Source organism: Microcaecilia unicolor, chromosome 13 (genome assembly GCF_901765095.1).
Source record: "Microcaecilia unicolor chromosome 13, aMicUni1.1, whole genome shotgun sequence".
Classification (NCBI taxonomy): Eukaryota; Metazoa; Chordata; class Amphibia; order Gymnophiona; family Siphonopidae; genus Microcaecilia; species Microcaecilia unicolor.
The window spans coordinates 65,888,845-65,915,823 of NC_044043.1; the positions used below are offsets into that span (position 1 = coordinate 65,888,845).

Consider the following 26,979-nt stretch of genomic DNA (forward strand, 5'->3'; position numbering starts at 1 on the left):
CCAATCTTTTTATATGTTTTTTTTTTAGTATTGAATATGAAAGGGTATAAAAACAATAAATGAAAGGTCAAAATCGATGACATGCTGACACTTAGTGAATTCTGCTGTCACACACATGTGCAGCCACGAGACAAAACAAAGGAAATGCCACATCATATACCGTTTCTCCATCTCTTGCTTCATATCAATTCCTTGCTTCTCCAGCAGCTCTCTCTGAGCAAAAGTCCAGTCCACGGGCTCTGATGGGGTCTCAGCAGATGGTGTCTTCTCCCGTTCTGCTCGTGCTTGCTCAGGGTGGTTAAAACGGAAAACATGGTTTTTACCCATGATGATGCGATTTCCTGAAAAAGAATGGGGAACAGGAGCATCAAAACAATGTCAATGCATGCTCCCCACTACAGATAACGCATACTCCAATAGTATGGCAAGACATGCCCAAGTTACCACCAAATAAAATTAAATCCTCTTACCTGAGCGAAGTTGAACAGGCTGTACCACTCGCTTCCCATTAACATATGTCTCTGACTTTTCACAGGGCTCCAGCGTCACAATCACTAGGGAAAAGGACCAGAAAACATGCATTTCACAAAGCTATCTATAGGAGCAGATGAAAACCAGTTAAAGTTCTGGACATACTCCAGAAAAGCATGGTGTTAATCAGCTCTGTGCTGTATGGGTGCTGACTTTTATTACCAAATATACATTCTAGTTAGGACAGTATGCCATCTCCCAGTATACCATTATAGTGTTACAGTAGATTGATAGAACTTAACTCCCAGCATGAGGTAGAAGTAGCCTGTGCTACTGGGACACCAGTGGGTTAAGAGTAGAGTCTGCCAGCAGCACATTAAGAATGCACATAGGCAGAGTCTGGCCATTTGGTTTGGTGGGGTGGAAGAAGAAGGGGAAGCAATAAGTAGGGAGGTTAATTTTTGAGGCCAACTGAATTTCAGTTTCCGTTTCAGATTTGGTATCAAAACACACCAAAAATCCAGGTTCGGGTTTCAGCCAAAAACGTCACTGCATTTAAGGCTGAAACTCTCCCCCCCACCCAATGCAATCTTCTCCATCTGACCCCATGCAGGCAAGCTGCTGCCACCCGAGGGCCCTATCTGGGCCTACTTTTAAATATCCTGGTGGTCTAATGACGGCATCCCCCAACCTCAGGCTGCCCTTTTAAATCTCCTGGTGGTCTAATGGACTCGCTCGAGCAAGAGCGATCCCCAGTCCTCTTATCCCCGCCAGTTTCTCAGCGGGAGGTCCGGCAGCCATTTTGGGATTGGAACCAACATGAGCACAAGCAATTGTCCCAGCAGCCATACTGAGTGAGGAACTAGACCATCAGGAGATTTGAAAGGTAACCCGGGGGGGGGGGGGGGGGGGGGCTGGCAGCCGACCAGGAGGTTGCACACTCTGCCCGGGGTGGGAGGGGCTGGTTTTGGCCAAAACCGAATGGAAATTTTCAGCTGCTGATTCGGTTTCAGTCGAAACAAAGAACCCCGATTTCAGTCAGCTTCTAGCTAATTTTCTAGCCATCTCAATTTGGCATGGATAGGGAAGGGAAGGAAACCAGGTACAAACTTTCTCTCCCTCCCCCCTCTTCCTGGACACTCACACACACTTTCTCCCTAGGCCCAATCCCAACTCTCCCACCTGTTTGATTCTAATTTCAGGAGGGCAAGTCAATAATATTTTCACACCGTTTTGTGTCTTGGATCTTCTACTCTCCTTATCTATACTCTTCTTCCAATTTATTTCCTGTTTTCTTTATTCTTTTCTTTAGATTTCTTATTTATTTAATCTTTCTGTATTTGTTAATTTATTTCTATATTTCCTTTTTCTTTTACACATTCTTCTCAGTCTTTCCACTGGATTTTTCCACCCTGCTGCCATTGTTCTTCTCTGTCGTATCTCATCCCAAGGTATCAACTCTTTTGTTTTCTTTTTCCCTTCTATTTTTATCCTATGTATACTCTTCTGTTCTCTCTCTTTCACACTTATCCCTTACTACTAAATAAATCCCCCCTCTCAGACACAAATCTGATATTAGAAATGTCAACATTCAAAAACTAGTAGGTGAACATTTCAAACTTTCCAGGACACAATTTCATACTCTTAATACTCCTATGAAACAGCATCAAGTTTATTTTGATATACCAATTACATATAACCATGTACAATGGTATCCAATTAAACAGCTGGAAGACAAACAGGGGTAAGACAAGGCCACAAAAACAATGAAAAGGAAAAACAGGGAAGAAATTACAATATCAATACAGAAAGGTGGAGGGCAATGGAAAACTCCAGAATGAAACTGTTTAACTGAAACTCATCAAAAAGCTTCACACCATCACCTTAGGCCTGCACAGAGACAATGGATTAATGGCACACTACAGGTGTGAATTATCTTAACTACTCTTAGATCACCCTGTCTTTGTTCTCTCTTACCCACCACAGGTAATTGAGCTATACAGCAGTTATCTCTTCCCTTCCATATAGTGACAGCCATTATCTCTCCCCTTCCACATGGTGACCTGCATTTTCAATAAATTAGATCAATAGAAATCAAACAAAATAAAACATGGAAAAGAAAATAAGATGATACCTTTTTTATTGGACATAACTTAATACATTTCTTGATTAGCGAAGAAGGGCAACCTTTGAAAGCTAATCAAGAAATGTATTAAGTTATGTCCAATAAAAAAGGTATCATCTTATTTTCTTTTCCATGTTTTATTTTGTTTGATTTCTATTGATAACCTTTAAGAGTGGACTAACACGGCTACCACACCTCTCTCAAAAAATTATGTAAGTGGCAGCCTCCTTAAAGTGTAATGGTATCAGTTTATTATATTTTGCTGGAATATATATGCACCAATATATTTGTGCAGCTTTTACACTGCAGCAGAGAAAATAGTTTCATTTCAAGCCTCTCTCTCCCCATTCCTTTTTCTGGGAACTTCTGAGAGCAGGGATAGTTAATTACAAACACTTAACAAACACAAAAGAGCTTCCTCTGCCCTCCCACCTAACAAAAGATTGACTAAGGTGGGCACCTGAATACCCCATTGAAAACAAAGAACTCAGGAAAAGCATAAACAGGACATTTGCTTGTCAAAGGTATACCTGCCCCTCCCATCAGCTTTCAGACATGTGCAGAAAGGAAAGACTTGTAATGTGTATCTGCCCCAGAGACTGAGCAGGACATCAAAAGACCATTTGCCAGCAAAATCCAGACTGTAAGTCTCGTGATGTCATAAGACATGAGACCAAGACTCAGGGGTCGTGTGCAGACATGAGACCAAGATACCACAATGCTTTGCAAATGCTCAGGGGTCGTGTGCAAAAAAACCAGGAAGCCAGCAAAGATCCACATGGCATATCCTCCTGCAGCTTGCAAGGTATAAAAGGGCAAGCTGTTTCCCAAGAGTCAGACTCTCTTCAGCTGCAAGCAACTCAGATGATCCACTTACTGCAGAAGCCCTGTTCCTGTCCTGCAAACATGTGCTTACCTAATGCTGTTCATACTGTGTAACAAGGACTTGTAAGTAACATAACTTTTGATCTAGACCTGCTACTTTGTTCTATTTTATGCACAATTTCTCTGTTCTAAGATCCTTTTTAAAACCTACCTCTCGTGTGCAATTGTATATTAAATCAACCTTTTTGAAGCTAAATACGGTCTCTTTGTGTTCTGAGTATACGATATCTTTCATATATACTTAATTTATTTAATTTATTGCAATTATCACCTTTGGTGATTGGTGGAGAAATTAATATCCTAAAACTTATAATACAGCACCTGCTCTTAAATTATAAAGAGAGGCGAGTTGCTCTAGAGCTATTTTCCCCAAAATAAATCATTTCTTGTAACATATTAATTGGTGCAGAACGTGGGCAGGTATTCTGTGCGAGTAGAATGAGATAGCAGTGTTCTTAAATTATATTCTTGTATTTTGCTGCTTTATAGTGAACTGAGTATCAGGTTTCATTAATTAAATTTGCGATTGATAAAGCAAACCGGGCTTGCAATGGTGTTAGCCAGTCTAAATGAAACATTATTCTGCAGCTAATGCACCCAGGCTTTTGGGGCTGCTTTTAGTGTGCATGGAAGCAGCCACAAAGTCCTATGTAAATGGTCTTGCTGGTATTTAAATGAGGCCGTTAGCGATTCCATGCAATGCTCATAGAAATGGTGCACAGAAACCGCACTGCCATAACAAAAACCCACCGGAAACCGCACTGCCATAACAACAAAAACCCATCGACAGTTCTGACCTGTCATTAGGGAGCCTCTGCCAATTAAAAGTGTCCAGCAGTGAAAAGAACCATTTGGTTAGCTCTGTTCAGGGCAATAAAGATGGTATATCAGACTGGGACAGACATATGCCACTGTATGCACACTGCACAGTCACAAATCAAATCCAACTTCTTAACCCCCCCACCCCACCCCCCTTCTGATGTCTTTTTTTTTTTTTACACACATCAGATCCCAAGCACTGTCGTTTCTTCTTCTGCAATTCATAAAAATTGATCTGCGTCATCTTTAAACAAGATAAGCTCCATGAAGTGAGCTACAGCAGTTCTATCCTCCAAGCACTGTCTTTCGCCCCCATCTTTCATTGACTGGGCATGAGCACAAGAGCCGTGCCTACCACACAACTCTTGTGGGCATTCACCAGGAACGTTTTTCCCCCTTTAACATCCAATGTTCAACACTAACAGCGTGCATATAATTTGCATGCAGTTACTGTTGAGATCAATCTGTAATTTATTTCATTTTATTTTTGTTACATTTGTACCCCGCGCTTTCCCACTCATGGCAGATTCAATGTTCCATCCGGTGTATTCCGACACTGTTCCCTATAAGGTGTCACCTGCCTCTCAATTGCCTCTGAAACGCTGCTTTCCTCTTGCTCCTATCACATATCTCTCACTTTTCCCTCCTTCCCTTCCTTCCTCTACTTCTCCAATCTCCCCCTCCATGTTTTCTCCCTCTCTCACACTTCATTTCATCACTTATTTTTCTCCTCCTCCCTCGTTCTTTTGCCTGCTCCCATTTCTCTTTACTTCTTGTTTTTCCCCTTCCACCTTGCCTCTCACCTTATTCTTGCCTGCCCTTTTCTTTCCGTCTTCCTCCTTATACACGACCCTTCTGAAGCTCTCCTTCACTCCTATGTGGAGTGGAGGAGCAGCCTAGTGGTTAGTGCAGTGGACTTTGATCCTGGGGAACTGAGTTCGATTCCCACTGCAGCTCCTTGTGACTCTGGGCATGTAACTTAACCCTCCATTGCCCCTGGTACAAGGTAAGTACCTGAATATATGTAAACCGCTTTGAATGTAGTTGCAAAAACCTCAGAAAGGCGGTATATCAAGTCCCATTTCCCTTTCCCTTTGACAAAACGCCTAGCCAACCGCCTGGGGCTAACCCTGTGGCCCACCTGGAGGGTCTGACCCAGCACTGCTCAGGTCCACCTGCACCTGCCGCTTGTGCTCTACTAGCACCCTCCTCCCACCGACTGGGTCTCACTTGCCTCTGGGCAAGTCTATCACTCTCATGTTATTCCTCGGTGATTTCTAAGTTTCTGGGGTCACACTCTCAGGGGACCCAGAGTTCCCAGAAAGCACCCACAGACCACCAGGATTCTTTGTCAGTCCAGCACAGCAGAATCAATAAACTAATCAGGTTTACTGTCAAGAGTAGAACAGTGAACTATATAAAACAGACGGAAAAGAACAGGCAATAACAGATAACTGAATATGGATCAAATATAAATAAACATTTGTTTACTACCAAAGTAGTACCTGTGGAGTTCAGGAACAAGATATAGCTGCTCACAGGTTATGAAGTCTAACAGTTCACAGGGTCTAGAAAAAGAGAACCTTCTCTTTCCACTCCCTTATCAGACTGAAACTAAAAAATTACCTCACAGCTTAAGCTAACAGCTTTCGGTGGGGGTGGGGGGGGGGGGAGGGGGAGAAAACTGTCAGTTCTGGTACAACTTTACAAACAAATGACAGTCACCACCTGCTAGCCAAACAAAGGAAATGCACATCATAAACAACAGCTACACAATTTACAAGCAGGAAAATATCCTGTTCCGCCACAACTCCCCTCCCAACCTCCCACTTTTCCATCTTTCCCTTATAGTTTATAGGAATTTGCTAGACCACTTTAGCTGATAAGGCAGAACAGAGCAGTGTACAGGCTAAAAATCAATCTGAAAGAGAACAAAATGGAAGCTGGGCAGACGTCTAAGGTCTACGCCCTGATTGTGACTGAATAGATAGGGATGGGCTGCAGTGTAAATTTTAAGGGGCTTCGATGTTAGCTTCAGAACTTAGTACATGAACAGTACTGGGCAGACTTCTACGGTCTGTGCCCTGAGAAAGGCAAGGAAAATCAAACTCGGGTATACATATAAAGTATCACACACCATGTAAAATGAGTTTATCTTGTTGGGCAGACTGGATGGACCGTCATTTACTATGTTACTAGGTAAAAGAACTCTGCATGGGTCACGGAAGTGGTGGCTGAAGTTACGGAACCTCTTTTAGACAAGCAGCTACAGCCTATTTATTGCTAAGCTGGAGTGGTTACAGGAGCATTTAGACACTATAAATAGGGATCTGGTGCAACACCAACAACGCACTAGTGACCCTGAGGACTGCGTGCGAAAGCAGGAGGACTCATGTGCTCACCTGCAGAAGACAGTCTTGACATATCAAGACAAACTGAAGGATCTTGAAAAACAATTCAGGTGGAATAACCCCCGTCTGGACGGTCTCCCGGAGTCAGTGGAGGTGAGGGAGCTGTTTGGGTTCTTGGAGGCCTGGTTCCCGCGGAACCTCCAGCTGCCAATGCACCATGGGCATTTCTGAGTCAAGAGGGCACACAGACTGGGACACCGCCAGATGACTATCACCTGGCTGAGAGTGGTTATTTCCCAGATCCTCAATTATGCCCATAAAGTGGCTATTTTGCAAGCGCTCAAGAATGGGAAGTCTTTAATATATATTAATCACAAAGTGCTGTGTTTTCAAGATTACTCAGCTAAAGTGTCTATCCAGTGAAGTAGCTCTTTGCTTCACTATGTACTCAATTGGTTAACTACAAGATCAGATTCACCCTTCTGTATCCGGCTAGCTTAAGAGTGAACCACGAGGACAAGGAACTGTTTGCTGATACTGTGACTGCCGCGCAGGACTTTTTGTCCGGTCTGCAGACGTCTTCTTCTCCAGGGGCTACGGCCTGAGGCTTGCTGCAGGACTCTTTCGTATACCTTTGGGGCCTTGAGGAACTGGTATCGGCTTGGGAGGATTGGAGTAACTCCAGTCCCTCTGCGGTATCTGTGGTAGGAGTTGGTATCAGCTTTGGTTAACACTCTACAGAAGTGAGCCTTTACTATGACTTTAATAACTACTATTTTACTTGGCCAACATTTTCTATGGAACTGGTAAAGGGAGCCCTGATGGCTTGGGATGCATGTGTGTTTGTATATGTATATATATTGGTGTGTATGCATATGATTGTATGGTTGTATGTCTGTGTGTGACTGGGTGTGTGTATATCTGTGCATGTGTGTACGTATAGCGAAAATACATACCTGTAACAGGTATTCTCTGAGGACAGCAGGCTGATTGTTCTCGCATGTGGGTCGGCGGCCATGGCGGCCCAGGAAACGACAAATTTTTTCAGAGCAAAAATAAAAAAGTTTTGCCAGAGCCTACTGGCGCATGAACCGCGTGCACCGCGCATGCGCGGATGACTTCCCGCCCGTCGCGTTCCCGCTCAGTTTAATCAAAAAGCAAATAATACACAAAGAACAACTCCAAAGGGGAGGTTTGTGAGAACAATCAGCCTGCTGTCCTCGGAGAATACCTGCTACAGGTATGTATCTTCACTTTCTCCGAGGACAAGAAGCTGCTTGTTCTCACATGTGGAGTATCCCTAGCAACCACGCTCACTCAAAACAATGAACATTGGTCAATTGGGCCTCGCAACGGCAAGGACATAACATAGATTGACCTGAAACCATAAACAACTAACTGAGAGTGCAGCCTGGAACAGAACAAAAATGGGTCTAAGGGGGTGGAGCTGGATTTTAAACCTCTAACAGATTCTGCAGTACCAACTGCCCAATCGACTGTTGCGTCGGGTATCCTGCTGAAGGCAGTAGTGAGATGTGAATGTGTGGACTGACGACCACGTTGCAGCCTTGCAAACCTCCTCAATGGAGGCTGACTTTAAGTGAGCCACTGACGAAGCCATTGCTCTAACATTGTGAGCCTTGACATGGCCCTCCAGAGTCAGACCAGCTTGGGCATAAGTGAAGGAAATGCAATCTGCTAGCCAATTGGAGATTGTGCGTTTTCCGATGGCAACTCCCCTCCTGTTGGGATTGAAATAAACAAACAACTGGGCGGACTGTCTAAAGGGCTTTGTCCGCTCCACGTAAAAGGCCAATGCTCTCTTGCAGTCCAAAGTGTGCAAACTGCTTTCGCCAGGGCGGGTATGAGTACGGGGAAAGAATGTTGGCAAGACAACTGACTGGTTAAGAAGGAACTCAGACACTACCTTTGGCAGGAACTTAGGGTGCGTGCGGAGGACTACTCTGTTGTGATGAAACTTGATATAAGGTGCATGCACTACCAAGGACTGAAGCTCACTGACCCTACGAGCTGAAGTAACAGCCACCAAGAAAACGACTTTCCAGGCCAAATACTTCAGATGGCAGGAATTTAGCGGCTCAAAAGGAGCTTTCATCAGCTGGGTGAGAACGACGTTGAGATCCAATGACACTGGTGGAGGTTTGACAGGGGGCTTTGACAAAAGCAAACCTCTCATGAAGCGAACAACTAAAGGCTGTCCAGAGATAGGCTTACCCTCTACACGGCGGTGATAAGCACTAATCTCACTAAGGTTAACCCTTACGGAGTTAGTCTTGAGACCAGACTGACAAGTGTAGAAGGTATTCATGCAGGGTTCGTGTAGGACAAGAAAGAGGATCTAGGGCCTTGCTGTAACACCAGACAGCAAACCTCCTCCATTTGAAAGAGTAACACCTCTTCGTGAAATCTTTTCTGGAAGCAAGCAAGACTTGGGAGCCACCCTCTGAAAGACCCAAGGAGGCAAATTCTAAGCTCTCAACATCCAGGCTGTGAGAGCCAGAGACTGGAGGTTGGGATGTAGAAGCGACCCCTCGTTCTGAGTGTTGGAAAACAGTCCAATCTCCACGGTTCTTCAGAGGACAACTCCAGAAGAAGAGGGAACCAGATCTGACGCGGCCAGAAGGGTGCAATCAGGATCATGGTTCCTCAGTCTCGCTTGAGTTTCAGCAAAGTCTTCCCTACTAGAGGTATGGGAGGATACGCATACAGAAGGCCTGTCCCCCAATGTAGGAGAAAGACATCTGACGCTAGTCTATCGTGGGCCTGAAGCCTGGAACAGAACTAAGGGACCTTGTGATTGATCTGAGTGGCAAAAAGATCCACCGAGGGGGTGCCCCACGCTCGGAAGATCTTGCAAACTACACCCATGTTCAGTGACCACTCATGAGGTTGCATTATCCTGCTCAGCCTGTCAGCCAGACTGCTGTTTACGCCTGCCAGATAAGTGGCTTGAAGAAACATGCCGTGACAGCGTGCCCAAAGACACATCTGGACAGCTTCCTGACACAGAGGGCGAGATCTGGTACCCTCCTGCTTGTTTTTGTAGTACATGGCAACCTGATTGTCTGTCTGAATTACAATTACTTGGTTGGACAACCGATCTCTGAAAGCCTTTAGAGCATTCCAGATTGCTCTTAATTCCAGGAGGTTGATATGCAGACCTTTTTCCTGAAACGAACAGCTCCCTGAGTGTGGAGTCCATCTACATGAGCTCCCCACCCCAGGAGAGATGCATCCGTCATCAGCACTTTCTCTGGCTGAGGAACTTGGAATGGTCACCTCATGGTCACATTGGATCGAATCGTCCACCACTGAAGAGCATTCCAAAAGCTGGTGGACAGTTGGACTACATCCTCTAGATCCCCCGCAGCTTGAAACCACTGGGAAGCTAGGATCCATTAAGCTGATCTCATATGTAGACGTGCCATGGGTGTTACATGAACTGTGGAGGCCATGTGCCCCAGAAGTCTCAACATCTGCCGAGCTGTGACCTGCTGAGACGCTCGAACCATGGACACTAGGGACAGAAGGTTGTCCGCCCTTGCCTAAGGAACATAAGCTCGAGCTGTCTGAGTGTTCAACAGGGCTCCAATGAATTCCAATTTTTGGACTGGGGCGAGATGGGACTTGGGATAATTTATGACAAACCCCAGTAGCTCTAGCACCCGAACAGTCATTCGTATGGACTCCAGAGCACCCTCCCTCGAGGTGCTCTTCACCAGCCAATCGTGAAGATAAGGAAACACACGCACTCCCAGTCTGCGTAGCGACGCTGCAACTACAGCTAGGTATTTGGTAAACACTCTGGGCGCAGACGCCAGGCCAAAAGGCAGTACATGGTATTAAAAGTGCTGTGTTCCCAGTCAAAATCAAAGATACTTCCTGTGAGCTAGAAGTATCGAGATGTGTGTGTAAGCATCCTTTAAGTCCAGAGAGCATAGCCAATCGTTTTCCTGAATCATGGGAAGAAGGGTGCCTAGGGAAACCATCCTGAACTTTTCTTGGACAAGAAATTTGTTCAAGGCCCTTAGGTCCAGGATGGGACGCATCCCCCCTGTTTTTTTTGCACAAGGAAGTACCTGGAATAGAATCCTAGTCATTTTTCCCCTGGTGGAACGGGTTCGACAGCTTGGGCCTTCAGAAGGGCGGAGAGTTCCTCTGCAAGTACCTGTTTGTGCTGGGAACTGTAAGAATGAGCTCCCGGTGGACAATTTGGAGGTTTGGATTCCAGATTGAGGGTGTATCCTGACTGGACTATTTGAAGAACCCACCGGTCAGAGGTTATGAGAGGCCACCTTTGGTGAAAAAATATCAACCTCCCCCCGACCGGCAAGTCGTCCGGCACGGACACTTTTACTGAGGCTATGCTGAACTACAGCCAGTCAAAAGCCCGTCCCTTGCTTTTGCTGGGGAGCCACAGAGGCCATAGGCGCACGCTGTTTACGAGAATGAGCGCGCTGGGACTGAGCCTGTACAGGTTCCCAAGAAGCAGGAGTGTACCTATGCCTAGCATAGGAATAGGGAGCACTTCTTTTCCCTCCAAAAAACCTCCTAGATGAGGAAGTAGTAGCAGAAGACAACCGGCGGGAGAGAGAATCCATAGCATCATTGTGCTTCTTGAGCTGGTCAACCAGATCCTCTACTTTCTCACCAAAAGGTTTGTCCCCCTGGCAAGGAACATCTGCCATCCGCTGCTGGACCGAATGATCCAGGTCAGAGACACGCAGCCATGAGAGTCTGCGCATCACTATAACTTGGGCAGCAATCCTGGATGTTACATCAAAATTGTTGAACATACCCCTGGTCACGATGTTTGACACGCCTTCTGCTGCCTGACCACCTAGCGAAAAGGCTCGGCCTGCTCCGGAGGGAGTGCATCAACCAAGCTAGACAGCTGCGTCACCGAGTTCCGCAAGTGGATGCTCGTGAACAGCTGGTATGTCTGGATTTTGGCAGCGAGCATAGCGGCCTGATACGCCTTCCTCTCAAAAGAGTCCAAGGTTCTAGATTCTCTGCCTGGGGCACCAAGGCATAGCCCCTAGTACTCTTGGCTCTTTTGAGAGTGGAGTCCACAACCATGGAATTGTGAGGTAGCTGAGACTTCATCAATCCAGGCTTCCTGTGGATCCAATATTGGGATTCAGTCCTTTTCGGGATCACGGGATTAGACAGAGGGAATGACCAGTTTCGAATAAGGACTTCCTTCAGTACATTATGCAAAGGAGCCGTTGCAGCCTCTCTAGGCGGAGAAGGATAATCCAGGACCTCGAGCATCTCAGCCCTGGGCTCATCCTCAACCTCCATAGGGAAGGGAACAGACGCAGCCATTTCCTGGACAAAGGAGGTAAAGGATAGACTCTTCGGTGGAGAAAGTCTACTTCCAGGCCACAGTTCCCAGTTTAAAGCACCAGGCCCGGATGGCTAAAGAGCAGAGTTTTACAAACTCCTGGCTCCAGATATAGTACAACCTCTTACAGCCATGTTCAATGAGTTTACTGTATCAAAACGGCTCTCATCATGGTACTCCCTAAACTCCATAAGGATCCTACCTTGCGTGCTTCATATAGGCCTATTTCACTTCTGTGTTTTGAGGCTAAGATGCTGGCCACTGTGCTGGCCAACCGGTTGGCTAGGGAGCTTCCCTCTCTTATTGCCTCTCCGCAAGGTGGATTTGTGCGTGGTCGTCATGCAGTGAAAAATATTAGACAGATTTTGGCCTCTAAAAGAGGTGGTCCGTGCCACTCACAAGCCGATGCTTCTTTTTTAGTTTGGATGCGGAAAAAGCTTTTGATATAATAACATGGCCTTTTATGTTTAAAGTACTGGAGAGATATGACATCCGGGGAGAGTTCTTTGATGCGGTATGTGCACTAGACCATGCATCTAAGGCTTCCATACTGGTTAATGGCACAGTCTCCCCTTCCTTTCCTATTGGCAGAGGAACGAGACAGAGCTGTCCCCATTGTTGTCTGTCATGATCCCTGATCCTTTGGTTTGGGAGATTTTGGCTAATCCTGAGATTAGAGGCGTACAGGTGGCAACAGAGGTTTTTAAGATTTCGACTTTTGCCAATGATCTTTCGGTACATCTGGCCTCCCCCTCCACGTCTCTCTTGACACTACCAGAAAGTTTTCAGGGTTCTGGTTGAACATTGATAAATCAGAGGCACTGCCAACTACTCCAACAATACGAACAGACTGGGTGGGTCCTTTTCCTTTGTCTTGGTCTACAGCTCAATTTACATATTTAGGTATCCGGCTCCTGGTTGACCCTGTGGAGCTATATTCAATAAACATTAAGAAGTTAATGTGCTCTAATAAACAACAGTTGACAATCTGGAGCTCTTTACCCCTATCTCTTCATGGGAGGATTTGTTTATATTGTATGTTCATGTTTCCGCGTTGGTTATATGTGCTGCAACAGCTTCCTCTTTGGGTTCTGAAGCAGGATATTAAAGCCCTGAGTTGGGTGGTCAGTAGATTCATTTGGAGAGGGTAGAAACCAAAGGAGCACATGGATTTGCTTTATGGGCCCTGGGCAGCAGGTGGACTGGGGCTCCCCAATCTCCACCAGTATAATTTGGTGTATCTCCTTTGGTACCTGAGAAATTGGATATTGGAGAACGAGGATTATACTCGCTGGCTTATGGAAAGGGGCTTTTTCGCCCACTACACCTTCACTAACTTCTACATGTGCCGGAGACAGCAATGTCTTCAAACTTGCAGAATAATGTTCTATTAAATCTATGAGGGCAGCCTGGCACAAGATGCCTTTGTATTGGAATCTTGTGCCAGGCTGCCCTCGTAGATTTAATAGAACATTATTTCGCAAGTTCGAAGACATCGCTGTTCCCATAGATTGGCACAAGATGCCCATCAAAACTGATTTTTTTACCATTAGAGGGGAATTTGGATTTCATCCCGGGAATTCCCTCTTCAGTTTTCCAGGAATGGGGTAGACAGGAGTATTTGTGCATCACAGATATGCTGAGCAAAACTGGCACCCTCAAACTGTATGACAGCATTGTTGGTATGTTATCCCCACACCCAGGAAATTTCTATGCATATTTATAAATCGCCCACTGTGTGTCACAGCTTCTACGAACAAGGTATGTTCTGAACATGGTCGCCCAATTGCAATCTTTTTTTTACATCCACTCAGGTGCTTCTTATTTCGGTGTCTTATTTTCATAAATCCCTCACTGTCCTGATGCCTCCAAAATCTTATGTCCTCATTGCGGCAAGATGGAATTTGGAATTGGGCCATCATCTGAGGGAAGAGGTTTTATCTAAAATGAAACGTAGCAACAGGTAAAAGCATACTTCTCCTCTAATTCGACATGTCTAGCGCATTCGACATGGTAAGCCATAATATACTATTAAGACTCCTAGACTACTTTGGGATCGCTGGAAACATACGCAGCTGGATCGAAGGCTTCCTAACCACCAGAACATACCAAGTGAAATCAAACTCAAACATATCACCTCCGTGGAAAGCAGACTGCGGAGTACCGCAAGGATCACCACTATCGCCGATCCTCTTCAACCTTATGATGACCCCCACTAGCAAAATCCTTAGCCACCCAAGGCCTCAAACCATTCATCTATGCAGACGACGTCACTATATACATCCCTTTCAAACATGACCTGACAGAAATCACCAAAGAAATCACGCTCAGCTTGAATACTACGAACTCATGGGCAAATGAATTCCAACTAAAACTCAGCACAGAAAAAACACACTGCCTCATTTTCTCATCCCAACACAACACGTACAAACCCACAACCTTAAATAACCCAGACTACACCCTCCCTATCGCTGATAGCCTGAAAATTCTCGGGGTCATAATCGACCGTAACCTGACACTTGAGAGCCAAGTGAACTCTACAACCAAGAAAATGTTCCACTCGATGTGGAAACTTACGCCTGAAACCATTTTTCCCCGAGGGAAACTTTCCGCAACCTGACACAATCAATGGTACTAAGCCACATAGACTATTGTAATGGAATTTATGCGGGATGCAAACAGCAACTCTTAAAGAAACTTCCGACAGCTCAAAACACAGCAGCCAGACTTATATTTGGTAAAACGTGATTCGAAAGCGCCAAACCCCTCCGGGAAAAGCTGCACTGGCTCCCAATCAGAGAACGCATAGCTTTCAAAACCTGCACCATGGTCCATAAAATTATCTACGGCGAAGCCCCAGGATACATGACTGACCTCATAGATCTCCCAACCAGAAATGCAGTCAGACCTACAAGAACTTACTTAAATCTCCATTACCCAAGTTGCAAAGGACTCAAATATAAATCACTTTATAAATCCAGCTTCTCCTACGTAAGTACACAATTGTGGAACGCACTACCAAAAGCTGTGAAAACAACGTATGACCACCTTAATTTCCGGAAAGCATTAAAGACCCACCTGTTCAAAAAGGCATACCCTACAGACCCAACTTAAGGGCCTAAATCTCTGCAGCACAACTTAAACAAACCTTATAATGTATACTATACAGCTTTCCTTCTCTACTATTCCTAACTGTTGTCTAGATCTATAAACCTTATAAGACTATAATATCAACCTGTATTTGTTTCTATACCGGAGCTGGCGAATGCCTTCACGGTACTATGTAAGCCACATTGAGCCTGCAAATAGGTGGGAAAATGTGGGATAGAAATGCAACAAATAAATAAATACGTCTTATAACACAAATAGTTTATAATGCTCGGTATAGGGAATGCCTTTTTCGGATTCTAGCAAGAGCTTATTTTTCCCCTGAGACAGGCATTCCATGTCAGGTGTATCCCCGTCTCTTCACTGTAGTGCCTGTGGAGGGCTGGAGAATACCTTATTCCATGCACTTTGGACATGCCCAACCATTCAGGGATATTGCTCACTTTCATACAGAATCTCTTCCCTCTGCCCCCCAGATTTTGTTCCCTCCAGATTTTTGTTAGGATAGGGAACATATAGAGGCTCCCTTTTGAAATGGCGCCAACATTTTCTCTATAAGGCCTGTATAGAGGGTGTGAAGTGTGTCTTGCAAACTTGGTACTCGAGAGATACCCCCAATTTGTGGCACTGGCGTAACGATGTCCAGTTATTATTAACCTGGGAGGCCCATTCTGCCTGTCTCACAGCGAAATGTAGAAAATGGTTTTGGTTGGTTTGGGAGCCTTTTGTACAGCACCTATCTCCTCAAATATGAAGCCTGTAATACCCTACCTCTGTGACAAGCGAAGTGGTTTTCCTATTTTCCCCAGTTTTGCTCTCCCTCTTTAGTTTATTGTCATAGGGGAGGGGGGTGGGATGTATCTGGGATAGGGAAGAAGTTTGGGCGGATCCTGATGGGTGGGGGGCTGCCAGGAATGCTCCTTATCTTTCTGTGGGATGGTGAGAGTCGGAAGAAATAGAACTCTTGCTTCCCCTTTATAATTGTTATGCCTCAATTGAGGGAGATTCCTGGGGGGGGGGGGGATGGGAGGATGATAATTTTCCTACTTATTCTGTTGATGATACGTCTTTAGCTATTTGGCATTCACTTGTTTCTTTAGTGTTCAGATTGCCATTACTAATAAATGCTTTAAACTGGAATAGTGGGTAGAGGAGGAGGATAAAAATGTAAAAAAAAAAGGGTGATGATGGTTTGTAAGATACTCTCTGTTTTTCTTTATGTATGTACTGCGATTGGATTCTTTGTATATTCCTATTGTTGGACTTGTCATCAATAAATAATTGTTAAAAGAATATAAAAAGTCCCTTCCCTCCTTGTCCTCATTTGCTCTTTCTCCCCTGCACTTCCTTCTCATTTCTCCCTTTCCCATAGCCAGAAGTGTAAGTGTAGAGACGTGGACCATGCACACTGATGTCCTCCTTTTTGCCCTATTCCTCCTTCTACCAGTGGCTTCCTTTGCAATAGGAAGTGCACGAGAGAGAGGGGAGGACCATCACAGGACAACACTGTATGCTTCAAGCCCCTGTAGCCTGTACTACAATGGCAAGGAGACACCACAGAAGCTCCAGCCTGCTGCCTATTCCTCACTTGCTGAAGCATCTATGGGTACACCCATAGACTGCCCCTATTTGACTGACTGTACATTTGTCCTTTACATTGTAAGCTCCTTTGAGCAGGGACTGTCCTTCTATGTTAAATTGTACAGCGCTGCGTAACCCTAGTAGCGCTTTAGAAATGTCAAGTAGTAGTAGTAGTAGTACACCCTCTCCACATTAGCTTATGTTATACTATTTCGTTTTGTGGGCCCGGGCAGGACAATTCAGCATACAAACCTCTGTGGAGGCACTATTCCCCCTTCCCCTTGTTGTTCCCAAATGCTACTCGTAGGGGTGCAGTAATCTCACCTTCACCAGTTGCACTCCGCTCACTCCTGAAATTGCAATGTTCTTCTCTAATATGTGCCCCACTCAGTACAATATCCTGTCGCCTCTCAGCATCAGCTTGGCCAACCCTGCATAGAAAGAAGGGTAGGGGAAAAAAAAGATTACTAAGGATATAAATTACACATGAACAACAATGACTTCCTGGCTCCTAACACACAAGCATCATGCAGTATAATGCCCATTTGGGCAGGACTCACCTGGTGATGCCATCTTTGATATAGTACAGCAGGCATTCTGACATTAACGGATCTTCATTGAGATTAACAAGATGTGGTGTCTGCAACAGAAACAAGCTACAAAGTTACAAGAAACACCAGCACTGTGGAAGCCCAACATCCAATTTAGGCAGTAGAGAGAACGTCCAGGATTATGTCCTAATGATGCAGAGATGAGCAGGTGTTGGGGGAGGGCATGGCCCATAAAAAGGAGTTTTAAAAATCTATCAATTTAACACAATTTCCACAACTTTTATTTCTAAAAAGGATATCTACTTTACCACGGAGTCTAAAGCAGCTACAACAATTTCTCATCACCAGAGAACTGCACATATTTGTTTTAATCCATTCTATAGGGTGATAACACAAGGCCTACAGCTTTCAAGAATAAAATAGAACCAACCTTCTTTGGAGAAAACACCCCACTGGAGTCCACATGCAAGTCACATGGTCCAGGGGTAAAAATCTAGCCAACAGGATAGCAGTAAGTATGGATTATAAAGAAAAATAGAAAACACATCAGACAAGAACATAGATCAAGAACTAATCAAATGAAATGGAAAGTGTATACAGCATCTGGGTTTCACCATCCAAGGAGAAGGGCAGGATTGCTGTGTTGGAGGCAGACTCACTTCTCCACCCACTGCTGTTAAGAGGCAGGTGGTGGGGGAAGGAACATATTGTGTTGAAGGAAGGCTCATTCTCTCATGCCCTGAAGCTGAGGGGCACAGTGGGTTCGAAGAAGGACCACTCCCACAAGCCTTGACAGAAAAGCTAGTAGATATCCTCACTCTATGATGCATACCAGTTATACTAAACAAACAGAAAAGCAGAATAAGGTCAAAAAGATTTATTGGAACAATACCAGACGTGGCCACGTTTCGCCCTCAGGCTGTGTCAGGGGTAAAACTATCAAAGGTGTATATAAATATATTATACACACTTATGGTAAAACCAAAAATTGTTCAAAAACCAAGTTCCAATCAATACCTTCTTCTTACTCCAACAAAACTGATCTACTTGGTTTTTGAACAATTTTTGATTTTACCATAAGTGTGTATAATATATTTATATACACCTTTGATAGTTTTACCCCTGACACAGCCAGAGGGTGAAACGTGGCCACGTCGGGTATTGTTCCAATAAACCTTTTTGACCTTATTCTGCTTTTCTGTTTGTTTATGCTTTTGTGCAAGCAGTTTTGTGCCTTTTTTCTTTACCAGTTATACTAATCCACTCACCAAACCTGAAGCCATCACCAAATGAGAATGTGGTAGGTAGTTACAAAACAAGAGTAGGGTCAGAAGGATGAGATTTAGTCAGCACAGCAGGGTGGCACATTTGAACTGGGCTTTTTTTGTTTGTTTCAAGGAATGTCTTTAATACTGAATAGGATAAAACTTCCAAAGTCTGAGAATAATAACAAAACATACCCCACCATCATTCTATTTAGATTCAGCTCACACCTTTTCAGTAGCAGCTCAAACCAACTTATGTTCAAATACATAAGAACATAAGCGTTGCCGAAGGTCCATCAAGCCCAGCATCCTGTTTCCAACAGTGACCAATCCAGGACAAGTACCTGGCAAGATCCCAAAACAGTATATATTTTATTCTGCTTATCCTAGAAATAAGTAGTGGATTTTCTCCAAGTCCATCTTAATAATAGCTTATGGACTTTTCTTTTAGGAAGTTATCCAAAACTTTTTTTAAACCCTGCTAACTGCTTTTACCACATTCTCTGGCAATGAATACCAGAGTTTAATTACATGTCGAGTAAAGAAATATTTTCTCCAACTTGTTTTAAATTTACTATTTTGTAGCTTCACTGCGTGTCCCCTAGTCCTAGTGTTTTTGGAAAGGGTAAACAAGCAATTCATATCTACTCGTTCCACTCCACTCATTTTTTTTATAGACCTCTATCATGTATTTTGGGGATTTCTCTGTCTCTAAAGGACTTACAGCATACAGTTAACTTTAACTAAGAATCTTATTGTACAGTGGACAGAAAATGTGCAATCAGCAAACAGTAACAAGTAAATGAAAAATGGATCAATTAGAAAACTAACTAAACATTTGTTTACTTTCTAAAACGTACCTGGGAAGATCAGTACATTTAACTGTTCACTGAGCCTCAGCAAAGAGATCTGTCTCTCTTTTCTCCCTGGCTAAGAATGAACTCAAAACCAGTAACTGCTAGTTAGCTTCAAACTCTAGGCCAATCAGAGCCCAGAACACATTTGAAAAATATACTGCATCTTGCTTCCTGTTTATGTTTAACTAAAGAAAAGAGCATTCATTTCTCTGTAACAGCTTTACAGCAAAGAAACACCACCTGCTGGCCAAACAGGAGAAATACACTTTGGGACATAATTAAGGCAGGAAAATATCCAATACCTTTTACAGGCTTAAAACACACTGTTTCTTCACACCATGCCCTTGAGTGGTTATTCATATGAAGATTGGACTGGGGAGTTTCCACTTAAAAAAGTGGACAGAAAATTTAAACATCTGGGTGTCACGAAACGCCCAGCACCCACCTGGGGCTAATCCTGTGGCCATTTAGACGGTTTATCCCTAGCACAGCTCAGGTCCGCCTGCACCTGCCGCTTGTGCTCTACATTAACACCTTCCTCCCACCAGGAGTTAGGCACATGTGCAGTCTGTACTAAGAGCGCTGTGCATCACTCATACGACTAACACCGAGGGAACAGACAGGTATGTGGCATCAGGAAGAGTGAGAAGATATGCAGATAACTGGGCTTGGGAGGGTAGCAGGTCTGTTTCCACACGATTGGATCTGGGGTGCTACGCACTTTATGAATACCTGTGATGTGAGGAGAGACCAAACAGTAACACTGTGTATTGATACTGTCTTTTCAGGAATTCTGAAGCAAAAATACTGGTTGTGTTTTGGATACAGGAAGTATTTGATGTAAAGCCCCCAATTTCATTTGCACTGCGATACCTTTCTAAGGCATTCACCATAATGAATGCACTGATCTCTTCCTGAAGAATCTGACGTTTGCTCAGAGGAAGTGGATGAAAGGTTGGCCTTCTGTTTGGAGACAATGACTTGAGGAATAATCTGCATTCTCTGTTAATGATATCCCTTACCTTTTGTTATGTGCTTCCAATTTTCTAGAAAATAAGACAGCCTCCCTTCCACAGGTATATCAGGGGAATTTGACGTAGTCCAAAATTGGGTCCCAGGTTAGCCAATTGATAATTTGTTGACTTTTATGTTTTTGCATCTCTTGATCTTTTTGCTTGCTAGTATGGTTAAGAAGATTTTTGTAACCTAGGTTCCATGTAAGAATAATGATATGGTTGGTACCTTTATAGTGATTATTATCACTACAATTTTGAACTACATCAAATTCCCCTGATATACCTGTGGAAGGGAGGCTGTCTTATTTTCTAGAAAATTGGAAGCACATAACAAAAGGTAAGGGATATCATTAACAGAGAATGCAGATTATTCCTCAAGTCACTGTCTCCAAACAGAAGGCCAACCTTTCATCCACTTCCTCTGAGCAAACGTCAGATTCTTCAGGAAGAGATCAGTGCATTCATTATGGTGAATGCCTTAGAAAAGGTATCGCAGTGCAAATGAAATTGGGGGCTTTACATCAAATACTTCCTGAATCCAAAACACAACCAGTATTTTTGCTTCAGAATTCCTGAAAAGACAGTATCAATGCACAGTGTTACTGTTTGGTCTCTCCTCACATCACAGGTATTCATAAAGTCTTCCATAAGAGTGACAGTGTGGCCTTTGGGATGAAATATGTTGTTGCTCAATATTGTTTGCTGCTAATGAATGGATAGTTGAGCAATTATCCTTGATTAAGGAAACTATCACCTTTACCTCTTCTCCAAAGAAGTTTTCATATATACTTTTAACCTTGCCATTATTCTTATTGCTATCGTTAAAGCTGCTTCTCTTGAAGCTGTATTGTACATACCTTACTGGTCTAAAGCACATTACTCTAACTCTTGAATTGGTGATGTTTGACCTGGACACTTCTGTAGATGCAGAAGGCAAATCATATTTTTTTTCTATAATGTTATACAGAAACTGTATCATTTGGAAATGATGCTGCATTTAACATTATGTTTTCGAAGATTATGCATCTTTTCCAGGGGAAGTATTAAAATGAGCCCTTGAACTCTTGTATCTTTTTAGATACAGAATAATGAGGCCATTGGAGCTTTTCATGTCCTATCACTAGTTGTACTCTGTATTTAGTTTCCAAATCTTTTAGACAGAGTCCATAGAGAAAGGCATCTGTCTTGCCTTTACTTGCTACTCTAACAGAATTCTGTACACAGCCTGTGAAACCACATTTTTCAATATCCGGATATTTGAGCACCCCTAAAAACTCCTGATCTAGAATTGGGTTTATCTTGAGCAGTTAAAGTTAACTGCTTACTATTTTTTCAATAAACTTTAGGATAAGATGTGTCCTCTGGTTGAGATTCATTCCTCTGTTGTGGTAGAGAAGTGTTTAAAGGGATCCCTCATGAACAATTAAGACATGGAGAAATTGACTGACTTCAACTTAAAAATCCAACTATCTCAGCTGAAGTCCTGGTTAAGCTCAGTTAATCTTCCTTCTACTGATGATGATCCAGATTGTGAAGAAGTTGAGATTTTTGGGTAAAACATCAGGGGAACACTCTCACTTTTACTTTCCTTCCAAGACCTTAGACAAGTGACATGAGGTGTGGACTTATCTGAACCATAGCATTCTTTAAGGAATTCACACAGTTCTATTATGACTGGATGCGACTGTGAAGATCTGGAAGATTTATCTCTGAAGTGGCTTGAAAAGTGGAAGTGGCAATCTACTGACTCACCAATTTAGTTCTGATACCATTATCAGAGGATCAAGTGCTTCTACAATGCCTGCTAAAGCCTCTGCTCCTATGAAGTCCTTTACTTTGTTGCTTGCCCTCTGTCATTTTTTTCCCCATAGCAATGCTTCAGTGGGGATTCTGGGAATGGGAAATGGGACTTGATATACCGCCTTTCTGAGGTTTTTGCAACTACATTCAAAGCGGTTTACATATATTCAGGTACTTATTTTGTACCAGGGGCAATGGAGGCTTGACTTTCCCAGAGTCACAAGGAGCTGCAGTGGGAATCGAACTCAGTTCCCCAGGATCAAAGTCCATTGCACTAACCACTAGGCTACTCCTCCACTTGGAAGCTATTGACACAAGGTACTGCTCCACCCAGAACCAGAGGAAGAGGGCTTTCCATGTGATGACTGAATGCCAGGCAATCCCTTGCCTTATTTGGACTTGATGATGGCTTTGGAGCACAGTTATTTGCACCGTTGCCAAGGGAAAGTGACTTTCTGACATCCAGGACTTGCTTTTCTTACTACTGGCAGCTTTCCATTTGAGTCATTTGTTAACCAAGTCCATGTCCCTCAAACTTGACTTTTGACATTGTAAGGGAGCCTTTATGGTGGTGCTCTTTCACCTGTTAAGCCTCCTCAAACCTTTCTCTGATCTTTTTGTCTCTATTGGGAGCACATGTTTCATTTCAAGACGTTCTTTTAATTTGAGCTCTCTTACCTTCATAGCCCTTGGAGATACATGGTCACATTTGGAGCAATTACTGACTTTGTGAGATTCTCCCATATACCACTTGTGCAAGTCTGTTATTGACATCTTTCTGTCACAGTCTGGACAGCACATGAATCCCAGTTTTGTCTCCACCATTAAAATCTTCTTTGCATACAGAACTCAATTTTTGAAGCAGTTTTAATTTGTAATTGCAGAACGATGGATATTAGTTAACTCCTGACAAATCATGGCCACAGATAAAAAATGACTGATGGCAACTATCACAATTAGGAGCATGGGAATATCCATGCAGCCTTGGAAAACTTTTCAAAGATTTTCTGAGCTCTGGTAAGCTAATCTCGACTTGGCTCAGTCTCCACTAACTTCACCATCAGCATGACTGTAGAAATTCTCACTGTCTACAGAGAAAATTGGATTCTAAAATTCACAAAGGAAGTAGTATAATAATGTAATAAAAAAAAGGGGGGAGGGGATTCTAAGAATGAAAGGAGAGGATGTGAGCTACATCCAAAGTCTGACAGAAATAAAAAAAAAAAAACAGACAAAAGACCAGGTCATAAATCCACAGCTCTAAACCAACTTGCTTGTGGCATAATACTTCAAAAGACTTACCAAACCTTAAGAGAATCTCAGAGGGAGATCCCACACAAGAAAAGCTAGACACTAATGGTTACGTGCCCCTTTGTGCATGTAAATTCAGGGGAAAGTAGAACTTCCGCATGTAAGTGCCTAAGTACTATTCTATAAGGATCTGCATAAGTGCTATAGTACACAACTGCAAAGGGGGCATACATATGGGCAGAGCATGAGTGAGACATGGGTAGGGCTCCCAGTTACATGCCTAAACTTTCAGAATACTGTAAGTTACACATGCATTTGCTGCATTTATATGTCCACAGTTACACCAGGTCCATGGCTGGTGTTAACTGTGGGTGCCTAAATGCAAGGTAAACCAATGCTGGGTTACGCTTGTACCTTTAACAGCATCTGGATAAAATAGGTTCTCATCAGGCGGCATTGGGGGCACCTAAAAGGAGGTGTCCACTTATACAATTACCTCCATGTTTCACAATGATAGGAAGAGCCGACATCGAAGGATCAAAAAGTGACATCGCTGTGAACGTTTGGCTGCCACAAACCAGTTATCCTTGTGGTAACTTTTCTGACACCTCCTGCTTAAAACTCAAAAAGTCAGAAGGATTGTGAGGCCTCGCTTTCACAGTCTACATTCATACTGAAAATCAAGATCAAGCGAGCTTTAGCCCTTCTGGTCCTTGGGAAGTTTCTGTCCTCCCTGAGCTCGCCTTAGGACACCTACATTGTGGTTTGACAAGTGTACCGTCCCAGTCAAACTCTTCACCTGCCACTGTCACCGAAGCGTGAATACAGGCTGTGAAAGCGGAGACTCATGATCCTTCTGACTTTTTGGGTTTTAAGCAGGAGGTGTCAGAAAAGTTACCACAGGGATAACTGGCTTGTGGCAACCAAGCACTCATAGCGACGTTGCTTTTTGATCCTTTGACGTCAGCTCTTCCTATCACTGTGAAGCATTATGGAGGTAATTGTGTAAGTGGGCACTTCCTTTTATGTGCCCCAATACCGCCTGATGAGAACCTACTTTACCCAGATGCTTTTATAGAATACTAGCATAACCCAGAATACAATTCAAGAAAGATTCAGAGCCATCTGGTATAAGCAGGAAATGGCCCAGTAGGTACCACTGTTTCTACATACAATTATAATGTGAAATACATCAACATCAGAGACAGGAATACCAATAACATGTCCTAGCTCCACTGAAAGCATAGGACAATGCATCAGATATTACTGCAGTCATGACCAGTCACTTACACGAAACACTGCACAAAGAAGGGCCTAAGGGTGTATCAGATTATACACCTTACATAATGGCTAGAGTAAAACTAAAAGAATTTTTAAAAACTTTTTAAAACATTTTAAAATGTGTTTTACCCTTTTAGGAGAGAATACTCCAAGCGTTCCACCATCTTCCCGAATGGCAACACCCATCTCAGCAAGCAAAGCCTCCCTAGAATAGCAAAAACACCAACCTAGACATTTGAAGAAGGAAATGGCTAGCCAGGGAAGAGACAGCCATGCATTACAGTGGGACTATAGTAGGACTAAGGAAAAAACTGCTGGTCACAGGGATGGGGAGTTGGGCATTATAGCAGATATAGGTGGTTATTGTTCCTTCTCCTTTTATGCCCAAGGCTCACTGTATTACTAATCACTTGAGTTCCCAACATGCACTGTAAGGTTTGATCCCCTTTCTCTGATCTCATTCTGCAGTGTGGGATTTGTGTTGCTGACCTTTCCATTCGTATTGCTTCAGTCTTCCTCAGCTTTTCCTCCCATGTCTCATTCAGTTCTGCAATAATCTTCTCAGATTCCTATGAAAGAGAGACAGCCATCAGCATCAAGTCACAATCCGTACAGATCTCTCAACCCCAGAGCAAAGACAGACCAGGGCTGCCTACATCAAATTCAGCCTACACAGAAATATTTAATATGCATTTTAGATTGTATTATTTGTCTCTCAAAAACCACACTCAAGGTGAGTTTCAACTGAGGTATAGTAGGTAGGTCCACAACTGAATAGGGGCACTGTTTTCCTTATCCATTATCATATAGAGGCATATTTTCAAAGCACTTTGGGAGGCTAAGTTCCATAGGTTTCTATGGAACTTTGGGAGGCTAAGTGCTTTGAAAATGAGCCTCATAGTGTTCCTCTGGCTGTAAATATTGCTGTTTGCTTCCTCAAGTTTCCTTCCATTCTTTACAATTGGGGGGGGGGGGGGGGGAAGAAGCAAAAAAAAAAAAACTATGCCAACATTGTAATCCAACCTACAACTTACATGTGCAAGTATTATCACCCATAGTTTATTCTGTAATGGCTCTCCAAAACTAATGGCAAATTAATTGTTAGTTCAAAATAAAGGTTTCACCTACAGCTTGTGTGTTGACATTTTTATCCTTACAGCAACTTCTGAGAAATTCAACAATCTCTCACCAGAACTGTACAAACCTTGAGACGTTCAATAGCCTCTTCTCCTCCTGGTGTTGACATTATCCTCTCCTGGATGCTGGTCACAGAAGTTAAGCCCACCTGACTACTGAGAGAGCAGGAAGATGGAGAAGCAGTGAGGGACCCCAAGGATGCTGTGGAGAAATGGCCAGGACGTTGATTCTCTGAAGCTAGCAAGTATCTATTCTTATTGTTCTGAATATCTTTCAGATCTGAGAGGAAGAAGGGAGGGACACAAAGGAAGTCAAGAGACAAAAAAGGGGAGACAAGGAAAAGAAAAGACAAACAGGAAAGAAAGTAGTGAGAGAATGGAAAGACAGGATAGTATTAAAGTGCCAATACAAGCAAAGAATACATTGACAAGTTTTAGATGGTACTTCTGAAAGCTCTGTATGCCTGAGCCAAAAGTGTTTAATGACTTCTCAATCTGATAGAGACAGGACATTCTGCATTGCTTCTGGCATAAGAGTTTTAAAACAACCATCCGTAAATCCAAAAGGAGGAATTGAAGAACAAAAGAACAGACTGGGCAAGAGCGTGACCACGGAGCATACCAATGAACATTTGTCCACTGGATCCATTGAGCAAGCAACAACTCAGAACCAGGCGAATGACTGGGCAGCAGAGAGCAGGGGAGATAAAAACCAAAGTGAACCAATGCATGCAGTCAGGGAGAGGCTGGCAGGGTATAGAATACAGGGAAAGAGCAGGCAAGAGGGAGACACTGTCTATACAAAACTCTTTGCCTTGTTCTGCCCCTCCCTATCCCCACAAACCACTGTAAGCCACGTACAAGCCTCTTCCAGAGCTGCTGTAATCACTCTCAATGGATGGCATGCACCGATAAGCAAGCCGGCAGCAGTACCCAGAGCACCAAAGTCACAATAAGGGCAGTCTTACCAACATTAGGGCCAGCCAAATTAGGAACTCTAAGACATATCCATACCAGACAATATCTCAAAGGATGTAAAAAGCCAGTCTACACATGAAAAAGCAGCAAGGTGGGGTCTTTACATCCAGTACTTCAGAAGGCTGAACTATGGGCC

The 26,979-nt window shown here is 43.5% G+C and overlaps 1 protein-coding gene across 3 annotated transcripts in view; it reads right to left on the reverse strand.

The window, feature by feature from the left end:
* The window catches only part of LOC115482563 (6-phosphogluconate dehydrogenase, decarboxylating), a 419,310-nt gene that overhangs the window by 308,795 nt on the left and 83,536 nt on the right, over positions 1–26,979 (reverse strand). For 2 of the 3 annotated variants that reach the window (XM_030222450.1, XM_030222451.1), the window contains exons 13-19: positions 25,934–26,145; positions 25,219–25,298; positions 24,859–24,934; positions 17,269–17,348; positions 17,033–17,139; positions 471–554; positions 161–341 (exon numbers count right to left, since the gene is read on the reverse strand). In XM_030222450.1, the coding sequence (XP_030078310.1) occupies positions 161–341; positions 471–554; positions 17,033–17,139; positions 17,269–17,348; positions 24,859–24,934; positions 25,219–25,298; positions 25,934–26,145 (820 nt within the window). The remainder of the gene's footprint in view (positions 1–160; positions 342–470; positions 555–17,032; positions 17,140–17,268; positions 17,349–24,858; positions 24,935–25,218; positions 25,299–25,933; positions 26,146–26,979) is intronic. The other variant, XM_030222452.1, reaches the window with a different exon arrangement.